At 48.9% G+C, this 18,353-nt stretch overlaps 1 protein-coding gene across 1 annotated transcript in view; it reads left to right on the top strand.

Moving 5' to 3' along the window:
* ELL (elongation factor for RNA polymerase II) overlaps positions 1 to 17,638 on the top strand; it is a 54,331-nt gene extending 36,693 nt beyond the window's left edge. Inside the window, exons 6-12 of the mRNA XM_064637553.1 lie at positions 2,559 to 2,683; positions 5,819 to 5,915; positions 8,838 to 9,345; positions 11,955 to 12,021; positions 14,346 to 14,517; positions 15,393 to 15,437; positions 16,802 to 17,638. Of these exons, the coding sequence (XP_064493623.1) occupies positions 2,559 to 2,683; positions 5,819 to 5,915; positions 8,838 to 9,345; positions 11,955 to 12,021; positions 14,346 to 14,517; positions 15,393 to 15,437; positions 16,802 to 16,906 (1,119 nt within the window). The 3' untranslated portion in view covers positions 16,907 to 17,638. The remainder of the gene's footprint in view (positions 1 to 2,558; positions 2,684 to 5,818; positions 5,916 to 8,837; positions 9,346 to 11,954; positions 12,022 to 14,345; positions 14,518 to 15,392; positions 15,438 to 16,801) is intronic.
* The last annotated feature ends 715 nt before the right edge of the window (positions 17,639 to 18,353 follow it).

The following is an 18,353-nucleotide window of genomic DNA, read 5'->3' as shown; positions in this document are numbered from 1 at the left end:
GCCATTTTAGGCCTTGCAGTAAATCCCTTTATTGCTTTCTTAAACACATCATGGCTATTTATTTAAGTGCTGCAGCTGCCCTCTTCTGTATTGGAATATATCCTGGAAAATATTCTGATGTTTGTTTGGTTTTTTTTTTTCATTCTACTCCTTTCCAGAGCTGAAAAAACCCTGAGACAGGACTCACTTTGCCTCCAGGGCACAGGGCAGGTCCCATTAAACCCGGGCAGTTTCCAGCTGGCACAACTCGCTCCTTCCTTTAAGACGTTTAATCCTGGAACCCCTTAATTTTTTTTTTTTCTCTAGCAGCGCTGGGATTCTTTTGGAGCACCTTTTTGAGTTGCTATAAATAGGTTTTCAGACTAGAAACTCTCTTCCTGAGGATCCCTCTGGACCTGATGCTCCCCCGGAGCCCCGGCGGGGAAGCGGCGCGTGCGGCCCCGGATCGGCCTAAATGCTGATTTGGCTGGAAACCTGTGTGTGGCTCATAAAAGTTAATCCCTCTCAGCCCTCCCAGGGCTCCCCTCCCATCCACCAGCAGACACAAGATAAGCTAAAAATTACAGGCTGTGTTAAAAGCTCCACACGTCTAAATCCGTCGAGGTGTGGGTTTCGTTGGGCCTCTTGCATCTCTCGCAGGACTCCGTGTTCCTGACGGCCTTTTTGCCTCGTTTTGCAAGGTTTCTATTTTTGGGAGGGCCGGGGTGGAGCTTCCAGAGTCCCACACAAGAGCAAAACAAGGAGGTAGCAGCAGCTCTCAGGCTCCGTGGAGAGAAGGAAAAATCCCTGAGTTGGTTCTTCCCGGGCTCCAGAAACAGGCAGGAGAAGCAGGAGAAATTCTGGGAGAACTTCTTGGAAAAGGAACCCTGGCTTTGCTTTTGTCTCTGGGGTGTGTTTACAGGGACACCTCGGTGTAAGAACACGGCTCAAATTCTTCTTGTATTTTGGCTCAGGATTTTGGAAAGCTGACAGGAACTTGAAAGGAAAAACAAAGTGTTGGTCGTGTAAACTGATAACTGGGCTTTCTATTTTTCTCTTATCAGGAGAGTTTGCTGTGTTACTTGTGCAGCTTTTTTTTTGCTTTGAACTGCCTAGATTTTTAATATTTTTTTCACTTTTGGTCGTAGCCTCCCTGAAGCAAAAGCAGAGGAATCAGCAGCATCTTCAGTTCATTCGAGACTTTCCACTCCTCCTCTTGTTTTTGAGGCATTTTACTGCTGTGTGGATAATAGGAATCCCTAAGCACAGCCATCTCCTGAACAGAGGGAGCCCTGGAGAACAGTAATCCCAGAGCAGATGCACAGGGACTCCATGGACTGAGTAAAAACATCTCCCAGTTTCAGGGGTGTAACAGTCCCTCAAGCTCAGGGGCTCAGGCAGGGAATTTTGGGATGCAGCTGCTGGCTTGGCCAGTGGATCAGCCTGGCTGTGGCAGAGCTTTTGGCACCTGGGCCTCTGTGTCCCTCCTCAAACACACATTTAAGGCTTTATTTTCTTCTTAAACTTGCAGTGCTCTGCAAGCACAGGTTTTCCCAGAGAAGCTGGGGCTACCCCATCCCTGGGAGTGTCCAAGGCCAGGTTGGAGCAACCTGGGCTAGTGGAAGGTGTCCCTGCCCATGGAATGAGATGAGCTTTAAGTTCCTTTCCCACCCAAACCATTCCATGACTCTCAGGTGAATCACCTGAGAGAGGTTCACTGTCAGTGACAGCCTGATTTGGGCTCTTTGCCTTGTTCCAACACTGGATTTTTCAGATGTGGAACCAGCAGCAGCGAGAAGCTGAATTTTCAGTCGAGCTGTGGAAAGACTGATCCGAGTGGGATAACTCTGAACCAGTTGTTTCCATCCTAATCCTAACCCTGCCTGTTCCAGCAGTGTTTCCTACCCAGGCAGGGTTTTGTGGGGGAAACTCCACGGGGTGGAACTGGATAAAATGTCAGGCAGCGCGTGCTGAGCTCCCCGCGGTGCCCGGGCTGCAAATCACAGGTTCTGCTCTTGCCCTGAAGTACCCTTGGAAGAGTTCTCTGTGCAATCCAGTGGATCTGCATTCTCCTCTCTGCTCCCCGAGAAAGCAGCTCTCTGTCACCTCTTTTCCTGGCTCATTCAGTGAGGAAATATCTCCTGGCAATTGTTAACTAAATTATTGCCACGAGAGTTCCTCTCTCAGCCATGAACTGCCCTGTTTTGGCTGTGGCACAGGTGTGATAAGAGAACTGCCTGTTCCCATTAGGCTTTATTTCCAGGTGTTCCCATAAACTGCTGTTGTGCTGGTCCAGGCTACCCAAGCTGAATAATCTTTTTAGATATGACTTATTTCCCCACTAAACTGGATGTGCTTTAGGAACTCGCTATGAATTATTGCAGTGACAAGGCAGAAGGAAAGGCACAGTTTGATTAAATAATCTTAATGATTAGGAAGTGAAATATTGAAGTCCTTGTTCTCTGACACTGCTAACTGCTAAGTCTGCTCAGAATTTGCCTTTGTCTTAGCTCTTGTTTGTTAAAATAAGTGAGAAAATTAAACCCTAATGATGTTTTTACGGATTGCTTCCATTTCAGGTGGCAAATTTGAGTGCCAAGGACAGCACTTTCACACTGAAGGATTGTGTGTACAAAGAAGTGCAGAAGGACTGGCCTGGCTACTCAGAAGGAGATCAGCAGTTGCTGAAGAGGATCCTGGTTAGGTAATTATCCCATGTTCTCCCTAATTTCACCCGGAGCTTGGAAATCAGGGTAACCGAGGGCTGAAAGTTGAGTGTTTGACTCGTTTTAACATCAGGCAGATGGAGGAGTTGACCAAACTTGAATATCCAAGTGGATCCACTCTTCAGGTGGTCCTGGGTTGCCTTTACACCACTCTGCTGAAAGCTTGAGGAAAACCTGGATAGGGAGCAGAGCTGGCAGAGGGAAGTTCCAGTGGATTAAACGTGTCCAGCTCAACTCTCCACTGAAAGTCTCCTTCCCTTTGCCCACATCTCCTTGCACGTGTCTGCCCGTGTTTTAAAGGCAAGGAGAAGATGTCACCAGGCAGCCACATCCCTGGGGTTCAGATCTGACTGGAAGAAGGGATGCATGGAAAAGCAGAGGCAGTTCCATAGGGATAAATCCCCTAAAACACGTTCTGGGTGTTCTGCTGCTGATCCTCTGTGTCCAAGGGATACCTGTTCCCCTGTTCCTCCCTGAAAACAGCCCTTAACACACTCACTTGATCCTTGGTTGCTAAAGATATTTTTCCTCTACAGATATTTTTCCTTAAGTGAAGCCTCCAAGCTTGGAAGGGCAGCAGGGAAAGAGCCCAAATCTCCCGGGTTTCTCCAGGAGAATTCTTCTCTGAGTGTTTATATTTCCCTCTCTGGGTTTTCAGTGCCTTTGTAATGCAGACAGAGCTTTTACTTGTGCCTTATTTTATTGCACTTTTGGTTGAGATGAAGCAGAGTGTGCTCTGTTTGAGCAGCTCCCATGATTTAAAAGCACAACGGACTTGGAGATGAGACTTTGCTAAACCAACAACAGAAAGTTGCACTCTGAGTGCTTTTGGTGTGCTGAAGTAAAATCAAACTCCTTTAAGTGGCCTTGATGTTAAATTATAATTAAAAGGAGAGCCATAACTGCCATGCAATCTTTATGGCTTTCCAAAAACCCAGCGAATTTCTCCCCGTAGAAAGCAACGTTTGCTGCTTTTTTTTTTTTTCTTGAATCGTGGTGCTCAGTTAGGAGGAGGTCTAAAAATAGACCTTGGAAAGGATGTATTCAACTGTACAAACAAAGCCCCGCTCGGCCCATGCAGGTAATGAAGCTCCAAAATGGAAAAAAAACATGTAGGGCTTGAAGGCAGGAGAAAAACAGCCACGAAAAGGGCACAGGCAGCGGCAGACGTTGGATTTACGTCGCCGGCGTTGCCTGGAGCCAACCAATTGTTCCGTGTCCTCCTGGTTTTCAGGGCCAGTGGCCACTGGACGGTTCAGCAGCTGCAATAATTGGAACATCTGCAAATGTTGGAGCTGTAACTAACCCTGCTCGTCGCGTTCTTCCTCCTGTTTTTGTGTTTTCCCTCCTCCTGCGGGTGTAAAACGGGCCCCTGAGTGACCTGGGGTGATGGGAGGTGTCCCTGCCCATGGCAGGGGGTGGCACTGGGTGGTTCTTTTCCCACTGGATGGTTCTTTTCCCACTGGATGGTTCTTTTCCCACTGGATGGGCCTTAAGGTCCTTCCAACCCAAGCCATTCCAGGATTCCATGGAACCTTCAGCTGTTACAAAGATCCTGAACTGAACCCATTTGTCTTTCGTTCCCTTCTTAAATCCACACTTAACAATTAGGAGACATGACCAGGTTGCTCTGGCTGATGACCCAGCCCCCAAAAAAGCCACTTTCCCCGGGGTGTTGGTGCAATGTCACCGTCCCTTTCCCATTTTCACAATCCCCAAGCACTTTCCTTGAGCTGCTGAGTTTGTTCTAAATAAAATTAAACAAAGCCGAGCTGGCTGTGACTAAATGATGTCTAAATATTGCTGCAACACAGCCCAAGGTTCAAGCTCAGGTTAAAAGCAAAATCTTGTTAAGTCATGGGCGTTATCTCTGAAATAATCTTCCTAATGTTTAAAAAATATGGGCTTTAATGCTGACTGTAGTTTTCTCGTGGAAGAATTTAGACCTGGGTTATTTGGGCTCCACAGCTGGTGACAAACTGACTGCAGAGCTACTTTATTAAAGACCTTTAACCCCGAATTCTTCCTTTTTTTTTTTCTTTTTTTTTTCAGTTTGTCAGCTACAACTTGATGCAACAGTAGTGGGTTTTTTTCTGGGTGATTAGTACAGGGACAGTCTGGGCAAAGCTGGTGGGCTGGGAAAGCACTCCAAGATCTGGGGAGGAGCAGAGACCTGGCCTGAAGGGGAATTAAGGCACTTAAATGATAATAGTTGTAATTTTTTTTTTGCTATGAGAGGTTTCTATTATTTGTCAAACGCCACAGATACAGCCCAGAGAAGCTTTGTTTTGCATGATGCAACTTAAAAGTGTTATTGTGAAGCCCTAAATGTAAATCCTAGTGGACCAATAATACCTCAGCAGTTCCTGTTATAATCCTGTTTTTCCTGGACCCAGAGGGGCTCGCTGCTGAAAGGACTGCTGTTCCCATAAAATGTTGTTTTAATGATGCTGATGAGTGGGAGAACTTATTCCTTAACATCTGACCTTGAGTTTCAGCCCCTCTTCAGTGAGCTTTGCTTTCTGAGTTGTCTGCTGAAGTCAGTTTTAACTGGGTAAAGCAAAAACTCAGCAGAAATTTGTTCAATTAGTGTCTTACTGAGCTGTATTTCAGTCAGAAGAACAATCTATTATATCCTTTACACTTCAAAATTCAATGCCAGTTTTACTCATCTCCACATGGATCGTGTTTCTGAGGCCGTCATTAAATTTGTTGCAATTCTTACATCACAAGTCCAAGAGGAAAGAGGTAAAAAATGTTGGAAAATCAGTTCCATCCTCAGCAGGGAATCCTCTCCTGTGTCTGAGAGCTCAGCCTTGCCTCCTCCCTCCCTGGCAGTGCTGGTCCCTCCATTCCCAGAGAATCATCAAACAGAATGGGAAAGCAGGAAGGAGATAAGGAATTACCACTTGTCACTGATGTTTTCCTGTAGTAGTTTTCTCCTCCCTGGGTTTTGTCAGAGATCAAAGCTGGCAGTACCTGAACGAGCTGCTTCCGTGGCATCTCATCCCCAGCCCCAAAAAAGGCTCTTTGCTCCATGGGAAGATGGGAAATGCCCCCTCCTGCCTTGCCAAGGCCCAGGATCTGACCATCCCCAACCTCCTGTTTTCCAGGAAGCTCTGCCAGCCCCAGAACAGCAGCGGTTTTCAAGGAGAAGCACCTTCCCTGAGCCCTCCAAAGGACACCGTGAACTCCAGCTCTCCCCCTCAGGTGGGTGATCCCAAAGTGATCCCTGGCATCCATCTCCTCCTCCTGATGGATTTGCCTGCTGGAGGTGTGTCCAGGCAGAGCTGTTGCCTGTCTGCACCCCATAATCACCTGCTGGGGGGTCAGGAGGTCGTTGGGGTTTTATTTCTGTTTTATTAAGTTCCAGTCTGATCCTGGGTTCCCTCGGCATCTGTTTCTCCTCTGGCTGTGTGGGGAGAATCCCTCCCAGCCTGTCTCAGATTCAGTTTTTAGGGCTGAATTCTTTTCCCCAGTGCCCACATCCCTCCTGGAGTTCCTGGGAGGGCGAGCTCGTGTTTTCCTCGTTACTAATAATTGAGTGGAACGAAGCCTTTAATAAGCAGCTCCCAAACACACTCCAGAGTTATTAAAACCCTTGACCTTCTGCGGCCTAATGGCCCTGACAGATCCAGGAGGGGCAGGTTGGGCTGCTCTGGGATGGGAGCTGTGAAAAGAACATTTTGCCTGTTTTTTCCATGAGAAGAAGAAAGGAGCTGTGCTTGGTGTGTGTGTGTGTCAGGCAGAGTCTGTCCCCACTTTTCCCAGGATCCTCTCAGCACAGGCGTTTCTCACATTGTGAAATGTCTCCTTCCCTTCTCTCTCCACTTGTGGGTCAGCCCAGACAAGTTGAGTATTTATTCTTCTCCTGCCAGTGGAATGTGTAATTCCTACTTGTCTGGACAGACGCACTGAGGATTAGTGGCAAAGAATATTAGCAGGTAAAGAAATTATGTGCTTTCTGGCAGTAAGAGGGAGGCAATTCTCTATTGAGAACAAGGACTGTGTAACTCGTTTGCCAGGTAGCTAATTCCAAATCCTCTCCTGCTCTGCTGTGGGCATGTTCCTGGGGAATAAAGATCACCTTCAAGTTAGCTTGGAAACACACAGTGCTGTTAACAGGCTGGGCTTGTGTGTTTTTTAACTGATTCTGGAAAAAAAATAAGGTTGAAAAATCAATCTTGCTTCTGGCTGGCCCTGTTTTGGAAGACTCAGAGGCCTGTAGGGGATGGTGTGGGTCTCTGGAGTTTGAAACTTTGGGGTGGTTGATTGGTTTGGATTTAGAAAAGGTGGTTGATTGGTTTGGATTTAGAAAAGGCTGGTGAAACAGGGGCAACCAGATGGGGGATTGAAATGTTTCCAGTAGTGATTCTGTTGTGTCAGACACCAAACCACAGCACTGTGAGCTGTCACTTTTTTTAATGCTCTCTAGCTGTAGTTTCTGTTTAGAAAGGGGTGGCTGCTAATGGGTGCAGTGCCAGCAGAGGACTGGGATTTGGTAGTCAGGAATGCAGAACATTTTGGGAAAGCTCAGCTGTGGAGTGAGGATGTTAAAAAAAATAAGGATTGGTCTGGTAATTCTAAGGAAGCCTGGCTGAGCAGGGATGGGATGCACATCCACCTCATAACCAGGGAGGTGAAGCTGGTGTCTGTTGAGAGAAAGGGTGGTAAAATAGGGCAGTTTGGTGGTTTTTTAGTGATCTGTTCTGAGAGCTGCAGCCAGAGGTGGCCCCTCCTCTGCGAGATGGACACTGTGTTCTGGGAGGGGATGTTGCAAAGCCGGTTGGACGTGCTGGCCTTGCCCCTGGAGCTCAGTGGCAGAACCAGCAGCTCCTCTTCCTAATCCCCTGGACAGGTGGGAAGGATCCCTGGCGTGGAGCAGAGCCCTGCAGACCCCTGAGTTAGCAAAGAGGAATAACAACCAGGGAGGGAAAGGAGGGAATTAGGGGCTCCTCGAGCCGTCGCCTCTGCGATGGAGCAACGTTTCCATTTGCAAACACGTCACAGCCCTGCCTGAGACAGAAAGAAAATAGTGAATTATCCAAAAGAAATACCCAAAACTATCGCCTGTTTTCCTCTGGGCACTAAATAATCCCTGCTCAGAGTTCCTGCAGCCCTGGAGCTGCCAGGTGGGCACACACAGAGGGCTGGCCGGGGTGATTTTGGCTGGCACAGGCTGGGCTGAGCCCGACAGCCGTGGGTCTGGCTCTGGGTTCTGCTGCCTGATGGATGGGTTCTTCCATGGAGCAGCTTTTCCAGGCTGGAGAACTGCCTCCAGGGAGGTGTGGGCACGTGGAGCTGCTCCAGAGGCTGCCTGTGACCGTCCTGCTGAGGGGCACGGCCGGGAACAGCTTCCCTCTCTGCACTTGTTCAAAAAAAAAAAAAAAAGGATCACTGGGGTCACGTTGGCCCCTGTGACGTGGCTTTTGAAGTGCTGTAAACGTCCCCTTTCTTGCCTGAACTTCTGAGAACTGAGCAGTTGGCACTTCCTCAGCTCTTCCGGGCAATGCTCTCGAGAAGAGGAAGGAGTGGGTTGCAGGGGTGAAGCTGGTGAGCACAGAGCTGGGAGGGAAGAAAATGCAGAACTGGTGAATCCCCTTCCCTGCCCCGCAGGTCTGAGCACGTTTTTTTTTCCTTTGCAGGGGATTTGGGGTGCTCTGGATGTTGTGCCATGACCAGGACAGGTGTTTTTATCATGGAATCCTGGGCTGGTTTGGGTTGGAAGGGACCTTAAAGCCCCTCCAGTGCCACCCCCTGCCGTGGGCAGGGACACCTTCCACTAGCCCAGGTTGCTCCAAGCCCTGTCCAACCTGGCCTTGGACACTTCCAGGGATGTTTCCAGTCTCTGCTAATTGGCTGGGACAGGGGTTTGGATTCCAAAGGGCTGGATTTGAAACAGGCTGCAGTGAGAGCAGCCTGTGTGTGGATAGAGTGGGAGATCAGTGATTCCTGACGGGATGGTGGGATCCTCTAAGCTCTCCACCAAGCTGTAGTCTCCCGGAAGGCTGTCAGGAAGCAGCTTGGGATGGATCAGCTGCTTTTCCCCGGGAATACACTCCCTTCTTCCCTGTCTTGCACCACCACCTAGTGGTGACCCTAGGTTTTTTTTTTCCCCGTTTCCCTCCTCAGAAACGATCCCAGCCTCTGGAGTTCATCGACCCCCTGGCCAACAAAAAGCCCAGGATCTCGCATTTGGCTCACAGAACCCAACCCACCTTCAACGGGAAGCTGAGCTCCTCCAACGGGAAGGACACCCCCAACCCCCCCCCCGCCCTGCCGCCGGCGCTCCCCCCGGAGTCGGGAAGCTCCTCCAGCTCCAACCTGCCCGTGCTGGAGCTGCCCCGGCCCCACGACCCCCTCTCGGATGTGAGCAACGACCTGGCTCACAACGGCAGAGACTGTGAGAGCAGCGAGGCCACGGACAGGCTGAGCCACCCCCCGCCCACAGACTGTCCCCAGACCAGCAAACACAACTGCGGCTCCTACGTCAAATCCAAGAAAAAATCCAAAAAGCACAAAGACAAGGAGAAGGAGAGGAAGGAGAAGAAGGGCGAGGAGAAGTGCAAAGAGGAGAAGCAGAACTGTGAAGTAATAAAAAACGCTGACTTAGGTAGTGTTCCCCAGGAACAGGTCACAGGTAAGGACGGGCCGAGAGGTAATTTTGGTGTTGGCTGGGGTGTGATCCCGCTCTGGATCCTTTGAGGACGGAGGGAGCACGTCCTGTCCGCTCCCAGACACCGCGGGGGACGAGATGCCGGCGCTGTCCTACCTCCAAATCACCAAAGGTGCTTCCTCCCCAGAGAGAGGACAGCAGGTTTTTCCTGTTTAACCTTTTGTGCTGTTTTGGAGCTGCCTCAGAGTGTGTCATGTTTCTCTCCTGGTTCAATTAAAAGCTGGGATAATCCGTGGGGATGAAAGGCAGGGAGCCAGACCTGGGAAGAGCAGCTCCTCATGGGGGTTGTGGTGGCTTTGTTTGGGGTTTTTTTAATGAAAAGTTACTCACAAAACCTTTTAATATTGGCTACAAATGAAGTGATAGATAAATCTGGTGATAAATGCTGTCCAAGCAGTATCCAACCAGCTCTTCCAGCCTGGAAGAGCTTCCTTGTATCCCGCTAGGACTCTGAATTTATTTATTCAAGGACTGACACAAGAATGAATCTCGTACAGAAAACATTTTCCCTAAACCACTGTTTCAAAGTCAGTTCTGTGAACTCTTAGAAGCCAGAGCAGAGAATATCTCTTGGCCAATCCCATCCATTGCCTTTCCTGCTGCTTCCATGTTTTCTGCTGTTTGTCCCAGCTCCCCAGAGCGCTGGGACTTCCCCTGCAGCCTCTGGGAGTATCTTTTAAATTTCTTTTTGAATCCATCTCGTTTTCCTTTGCCCTGCTCCTGCTTTCCATGTTCCCCTTCGTGCCTGGGGCATGAAAATCATTCAGTTTTGGCTCAGAAAAAGGACAGTATCTTGGAAATGGAAACTTAATTTGCTGGATTCCTGGAAAGGGAGCCATTCCCAGGGCCCAGGGGCTGAGCTGGTGTCAGCTCTCACCTTCCCCACAGTGTTTGCAGCACCTACAGAAGCATTTTGGTGGCTCAGCAGTGATTTTAAGGACAGTCCATGGGTCTTATGGTTGTGTTGCACTGCAGGATCAGCTTTTTAGATAATTCTTCTACTTTAACCTTCTCTGGTGTCAATCCCAGTTTTTCTCTGGGAGTGTTGGCTTTCTCCCATGTGGGTTTTCCTCCCCGGGTACCTCTGGGGTGGTTCTGGATGGGCACACACAAGTTTTCCTCTCTTCATTTTTTTTGTCCCTGTTTCTTATAAATACCCCGAATTCTGAAGTTGCTGAGCCTTCACCACCTTCTCTGCTTGGCCTCACAGCTTAATGACTGGGTGTCTGTTAATTAGTTGGGTTTTGTTCCTGCTGCTGCTTGGGAGGGAACGAATCCGAGCTGGATTGGGAGCAGTCACAAACAGGATGTGGTCAGCCCTGCTTGGATCCTGGACATCCAGCACTGGAGCTTTTCCTTCTGTGCCTTTGTGCCTCGTCCTGCTCCTTCCCCAATTCCCCCCTGGGGCTGAAGGGAAATGTTGGATGGAATCATGGAAAATTTGGGTTGGGAGGGACCTCAAAGCTCATCTCATCCCAACCCCTGCCGTGGGCAGGGACACCCTCCACTAGGAGTGGAAGTTTCTCCTGGGAAGTTTCTTGCAGAGGGACCTCTGGGGTCCTCTCAGCGTCAGTAGGTGGCACTCACAGGCAGAACAAACCTCCTTGTCTCCCTTTCTCCTCCTTTCCTTAGCCCACATCCTGCCTCTTCCTCACTGTGGGCAGGGAAGGAGGGAAAACCAGGATTTATCTGCAGTGGGAATTTGAGACTGGGGTGGTTTTATAAACCCTGGGTTGGTGCCATTCTCTAGTTCTGCCCAGGAAAGCCTTTCTGTAGAAATTCAGGGGGGGGAAAACCAGTTTTTAAAAAGATCTGATTGGGTTGTTGCTGACTCTGATGAGGACTTGGGAGCATGACACACAATTTGTGAGAAATATCCCTTCTCAAACCCGGATCCACTTGCTTTCTCCCTCCAAATTTACCCTGCAGTGCTTGGCTTACACTGAGGATGGGTCTGGTTTAGGCTCCCTCCCAATCCTGTTCCTCCTGAAATCTTTGCTCCCCTCCCTGAAACTCCTGAACATCCTCAGCTGAGCCCTTATCGATGCTGAACCCACCTCCTGGAGCAGGGAGCACCTGGATTTGTGTGAGGAGAGAGCTGCATTCCCTGTAAACCTCTGTGTGATGCCCTGTAGGGCTCTGGATTTGCCAACATCAGGAATCTGCACCTGGAATATTCCTCTGGGGAATCTCTGAAGTGTAGAAGTGAGAGAAAAGAACATTCACCTTGCTCAGCTCTGTTCTCTGGGCTCAGAACGTGTTTTTCCCATTCCCAGTGGTGCTATCAGTGTTATCCCACTCCAGGCAATGTTTATACACCAATTAAATTCAGATTTTTTTTCGGGCTGGCTGATGTTGGGGTTGTTTTGCTGACAGACAAATAGTAGAGAAGCCTTGAACTCTCAACCACCTTGTTGTGGCTCTTCTGTCTCTGTCTCTTCCAAGCAAAACAGAAATCCTTTAGAATTCCATAAACTGGATGTGGCAGACCAGTTCATGAGGTTTTGAAGTTGAATTGCAAAGAGAGCTTTGAAGTTTTCAGAACATCTATAAACAAGCCTTTATTTTTTCAGGTTTAAATGGAACATGCAATAATTCTAGTGTACCAACATCAACTTCAGAAATGCCAGATTATTTATTGTAAGTATTTTTTATGGGTTGCTTCGTCACTTTGGGATCGTGTTTCAAGCTAAAAAAATCACAGTGCACTGGGGATTTTTGTTGGATTTTTATGTTATTTGATAGAACTTTGTAAGGTGGGTTAAAAAAAAAAAAAAGAGTGAATCCAGCTTTGCAGAGTTCCTGAGACTTAACTTGGCATCAAATCAGTTTTTTACCTCCCTGGAGTGGAGTGTTCAGGTTTATCTCCTATAAACTGATTGTTCAAGTAGTTCAGGAAACATTTTATACCTTGGAGGGGTTGGAAAGGATTAAACATCTCCATGTTACAGTTGGAAACTCGGAGAGGAAATAATCTGCTTTAATGTTGTGGAAGACAAGGCGAGGAAGGATTTGGGGAGGTTTGCTAATTCTTCCCCTCTCCAGAGCCAAGATCATCAGCATAAAGCAGTGAAATATTCTTTAAGGGGAGGTTCTAACCCCTGGGTTGGGATGTGAGTTGTTTGACTCTTTAATGAGATCCCCTCGAGGTTCATGAAACAGCTCACTCCAAAAAAAAAAACCAACCCCGTGCACAAAGCCCAGGATCTGCATAAACCCCAAAACCTGTTCCAGGCAAAGCTTTGGGATGGGGAGGAAGTGTAGCTGGGGGGGATGTTCCCTGTGCCTGTCACAGCCTGGGGTTTGATTCCATCAGAGCTGGGATCACTGGCAGGGAAGGGATGGAGGAGGAATCCCCTGGAGCTGGCTGGAGGAGATAAAGGGTTCTCCTGTGGTTTTCTGGGTTGTGTGAGCCCCAAACAACCCCCTCAAGGTGACACTTTTAGGGCCATTCAGAGGAATTTGGGTGGCTGGGGGGTGGTTTCTTTCCCAGATGTGCTGATCCCTCCTACAAAGGGATATTACAGCTCCTTGGTCCCTCTCCAGAGCATCAGTGGGAGGTTTCTGAGCTCTCTGCTCTCACCTTCTGGTGGGATCCAACTGTTTTGATGGTCAGATCCTTAAATTACAGGAGCTGTGGCACATTTTAAGAGCTGTTTTAATCGTGAGGGTGAATGTTTTGTGCTGGTAGAGGACTTTCCTCCTGTCCTGTGTTGATGCTTCTTTATCCCAACCCGCAGCAAGGAGTCAGTTCTTGAAGGCTAAAGCACTTAAAAAGTGCTTAAAAGGTTAAAAGAGTGAAATCTCCCCCTTAATTTGAGGCCTAAATTGCCTTTTACCTGCTCAAGCACCGAGCTGGGGCTGCTGCAGCCAAGTCAGGGAGGCAAATTACAGCCATCCCCTCCCAAAAATTGAGTTTTTACCTTCAGAGAGGGCTGTAAATGTCAGGTTTAATGGCTTTTTTGTTGAGCTGAATCACTTCCAAAGGGCCCCAGAGGCACATCTGCTCACCCTGAGCAACTTAGGGTGTCTCCAGAAGGTGCTGGAAACGGAGTCCAGCTCCTCACCGTGGCTTCTTGTCGTGCTCTTGCCACATAATCACCCCTGTGAGCGTTTTGCAACGATGGCTCAATGCTTTTTGTGTTCCTTTAAAGACTCAGCACTGGAAGCATCGTATTCCTGCTGTTCCAGTGCCTGGCACAGAGGCAGAACTCCATGTTCTGCAGGACAGCAGGAGTTAGAAAAGCTGTAGCAGCACTATCTGAGTGTCTTCCTCCACCCACAGCTGCTCCCAGGCTGGTTGTGTACCTGTGTATCCCACACTTATCTGGCAGAGATAGGAAGTTTTGGGAGCAAAACAGTGTTTTTGTTTTACAGGGAGGTCAAGGCAATAATCCTGACAGTTACACCTCCCAAAGTTGCTACTGTGGTGCAAAATCAGGATGAGAGGAAACAGCCTCAGAGTTGCACCAGGGGAGGTTTAGGTTGGCTGTGAGGGAAAATTCCTTTGCTGGAAGGTGGTCAGGCACTGGAACAGGGAATCACCATCCCCAGGGGAGTTAAGACATGTGGATGTGGCACTTGGGAACGTGGGTTAGTGGTGGGCTTGGCAGTGCTGGGGGAGTGGTTGGGTTTGAGCTTGGAGGGCTTTTCCAACCTTAATCCCAGAATCCCGTTGGGGTGGGAAGAGACCTTAAAGCTTAAAGTGGATCCAGGGACACCTTCCCCTATCCCAGGTCGCTCCAAGCACCATCCAGGCTGACCTGGAGCACATCCAGGGCCGGGGCAGCCACAGCTTCTCTGGGAAAACCATTCCAGTGCCTCCCCACCCTTGCAGCCGACGATTCCTTCCCAACATCCCACCGAAACCATTCCACGATTCCAAATCACACACAACTCGTTTTCCAATCCACCAGAGGGGGCTCCCCCTAACCCCATTCCCCCCAAACCCCCTTTTCCTGCAGAAAATACGCGGCCATTTCCTCCTCGGAGCAGCGTCAGAGCTACAAGAACGACTTCAACGCGGAGTACAACGAGTACAGGGACTTGCACGCCCGGATAGAGCGGATAACCCGGCGCTTCACGCAGCTGGACGCCAAGCTCAAGCAGCTTTTGCAGGGCTCTGAAGAATATAAGGTACAAAGGGGCAGGATACACATTAAAACACATTAAATACGTGTTAAATATACGTGAAAACCCCCTTTTTTTGGGCGGGTCGGTGCCGGAATTCCACCCGGAGCCGGTGGGGAACGTGCGCGCAGCCGACAGCTTTGGGGGCTGCCCTTCTCCCAGCTCTGTGCTGCTCCCTTTTCAGGCTGGAGCCACATCATGGGACTTGTTGACAAGGAAAGGCCTCAGTGAGACAATTGGCGTCCTCAGCCAAAAGCTGCTGGAAGCTATTAGTGTATCCCAGCCAGAAAAACTCATATTTGCACATATGGGAGCGTATCGGGGCTGGAAGGGGAGTTAGCACGGGGTCATCTGCTCCTCTGGAATCTTTGATCTTCCCAAGGCACCATTATTGGACTTGTCAGGGTGATTTTTAAAGAGTTTTAGCTATTCATTAGCTTGAAAAAGTTAAGCCTGGTTGAGGGTAATAAACAGATTTTTACAGAGCACCTATTGTGCTGAAGCTCCCTCAGACATCCCTCCCCTCCCTCCTTGCAAAATTCGGGGATCCAAATTTTAATATCTTGGGGGAGGGGGGGGGGGAAAGATCAGCTGGAGCTTTGGGAATGTCAGTTATCCCAGAACTGAGGTGCCTGTCACAGGTAGTTCTCACAGCTGGGGAGTGCGGCCTGATCCTCCCAGTGCCTCTGGAGTCAGCTCCAGTATATTCATGGAATCAGAGACTGGCTGTAGCCACCAGGGAAGTCGTGGAGGGAGCAGATTCCCCTTGGAATTCAGAGGAATCGTGTACATTGAGCCATCAGGAAATATCTCCTGCTGCAGGAGGTTGCAGAACTGAAAATAATAAACCTATTCCTCCCCCCCCTTTGTTTTTTTTTTAGACCATCCATGATCAAATTTTACAGGAATATCGGAAAATTAAAAAGGTAAGCGAATGTGCTTGGCCACAAAAAGGCTTTTGGGTGGTGCCCCTGGTGTGACTGAAAGAGATGGGCCCCTGCCAAGTGCAAACCCAGGCTCTGAGGCATTCCAGCAGATCTTTGTTCAGCTCCAGCCCGTCCAGAAAGCAGCTCAGGAAGGGTTTGGGGGGGAGCTGGGATCCCAGGGAGCGCTCAGCCGTGGCCGTGGCACAATGGCTGGGTGAAATCAGGGCCTTTATCTCTCCAGGGAAAGAACAGTTTGTGTTTTCAGATGCACAGGCTGAGGGATAACAGGATCCTCCAGGATTTTTTTGGGGGGGGGCTGGTACACGAGGTCCAGGCTGGGATCAATGTCTGGGGCACTGAAAAACATTAAATTTCTCTCTGTTTATGCAAAAAAAAAACCACCCACACACCAGCAGGGGTTTGGGGTTTTCCTTTTAAATCTGTTGATATGATCCTGAGCCCAGTTGTCCTGAGGGATTTAGGAGCTTTTTTGAGGAGATTCCCTGGGTGTTGGATGTTCAGCTTTGATCCAGAGCTCCCAGGTGGGGGCAGAGGGCTTGTTGGAACTGCTCCCAGTTAGGCTGAGCCTCACTCAGGTGAGCTCATTCCCTGGGATGAGGCTCCTGGAGCTGGATAATGCTGAAGAGGGATTTTATTCCTTGTTTTGTTCGATCAGGGTGTTGAGGAATACAGGAGTAGGTCCATTTTAAGTTGAGTATCCGAAAAAAAGCTTCATTCCTTGGTCATGTCAGTGGCTTCAAACTGAAAGAAAGGAGGTTTTTAGATGGGGCTTCATTCCTTGGTCATGTCAGTGGCTTCAAGCTGAAAGAAAGGAAGTTTTTAGATGGGATGTTGGGAAGGAATTCTTCCCTGGGAGGGTGGAGAGGCCCAGGCCCAGGTTGGGCAGAGAAGCTGTGGCTGCCCCATCCCTGGAAGTGTCCAAGGCCAGGTTGGAGAAGGGAAGGCTCCAGGGAGACCTTAAACCCCTTCCAGGGCCTAAAAAGGGGCTCCAGGAGAACAGGAGAGGGACGTGGGACCAGGGATGGAGGGACAGGACACAGGGAAGGGCTTCCCACTGCCAGAGGGCAGGGTGAGATGGGATATTGGGAAGGAATTCCTTCCTGTGAGGGTGGGAGGGGCTGGGATGGAATTCCCAGAGCAGCTGTGGCTGCCCCATCCCTGGAAGTGCCCAAGGCCAGGTTGGAGCACCCTGGGATAGTGGGAGGTGTCCCTGGATGGCCTTTAAGGCCCCTCCAACCCAAACCCTTCCACAATTCCCTACGTTTCTCTGTGGTTGTTTTGACCCCCCCTGGGCTTCGTGAAGAATCACCTCCCACCTCTGCCTTTTCCTTTCTCTTTTCCAGACTAACCCCAACTACAGCCAAGAGAAGAACCGCTGCGAATACCTCCACAACAAACTGGCTCACATCAAAAAACTCATAGCAGAGTATGACCAGCAGCAGTTTTAGCTGCCACCATCCCCCTCCTCCTCCTCCCCCCTGGACTGGGTAGGGCAAAACAACAAAAAAAAAAAAATCCAGTCACCTGGACGTTCCTTTTTTTTGTTTTTGTTTTTTTTTTTTCCCTTTTATACACCCAAAAATCCCTTTCAGAGACGAGCATTAATTATTCCTCGTGGTCAAAGAACTTTTTGGGGATGACTTAAGATGCTGAATCTTGTGGTGTCCACGTCCAGCACGCTCCTCCCGAGTTTTGGGTTGTTTTTTTTTTTGTTGTTTTGTTTTTTTTTGTTTTGTTTTTTTTTTTAAAGCCTCTGAGAATGTAACCAACAGATAAAACGAAATTAATCTGCTTATTTGGGTTTGACACTGGTTTTTTTTTGTTGTGGATTTTTTTTTTTCCTTCCCTGCTCAAACTGCTACAGACACTTAAGGGAAGAAAAAAAAAACAACACAACAAAAAACAGAAAAACACACCAAAAAAAAAAACAACTCACCTAAAAAAGCGACCGAAGCTCCCAAAGAGGTTAAGAACCTGTAGTTTTTTTGTTTCTTGGTTGTTTGTTTTTTTTTTCATGGAATTAAAATTAAGTTTTTGGCATGAAGTGTAACTCCCCAGCTCCACTTGGGGTTACAAAGTGTCCTGCAGATGGTGAGGAACTGGAATTGCTGCTCCGAGTGCCCGTCGGAACGAGGGCTGCGCCTGCTCCCGGCACCGCGTAAATACACCACGTACCCAGAGCTCTCCTTGTCTGTCCCTGCTTTGTCATCTCTGGGAAGGTGGGTGGGGGTGGTTGTGGCAGCTCAGGGGGGTCCCCCCTCGGCCAGGGCACAGGTGGATCCCCCTTTCCCCCCAAAATTACCCCAAAATTACCCCAAAATCCCATTTTTTCGCCCTGCTCGTGCGTGATTTCCCCCCAGCCCGCCCGGTTCTCCTCCACCTGCCCCAGTAGCTGGGGAGATGGAGACCTGTCTCCAGCTCCTGTTCTGTCTTTTTGACTTTTATAATTTTCTACCGAGGCAGCCAAGGTTTTATTAATTGCTTAACGAGACTCTCTGGTCTATTTTTGTAACAAAAAAAAAAAAAAGAGGGGGGAAAAAAAAAAAGCATAAGCATCTTTTTCTAAAACTGTGCCTCCCTTTCCCTCTTAGGCCAAGTGTTTGGGAACTTTTCCTTGCAGTGTTACTAAAACTTATCAAATAGTCACCCAGAGGGAGTTATTTTATTCCTGATCCCTGAGAGGAGGGGGTGGGGGGTTGCCTTGCTTTCTCCTGGGATTATTTTTTTGTTGTTGTTTGTGTGTCCTTCCAAAGGAGCAGCAGCAAACCCTTCTCAGAGCAGTGTGAGAGCAGTAAGGTGCTGTTTTCCCACACAGATCCCTTCCACTGGTGTGCTTTTATCCAGCCAGCAGTCTTGCTTCCTGATTTTTTTTTTCCCCCCCTGCCTTATTTTGGA

This window comes from Pseudopipra pipra, chromosome 27 (assembly GCF_036250125.1).
Source record: "Pseudopipra pipra isolate bDixPip1 chromosome 27, bDixPip1.hap1, whole genome shotgun sequence".
NCBI classification, from domain to species: domain Eukaryota; kingdom Metazoa; phylum Chordata; class Aves; order Passeriformes; family Pipridae; genus Pseudopipra; species Pseudopipra pipra.
This window is presented reverse-complemented; position numbering and strand designations above follow the sequence as displayed.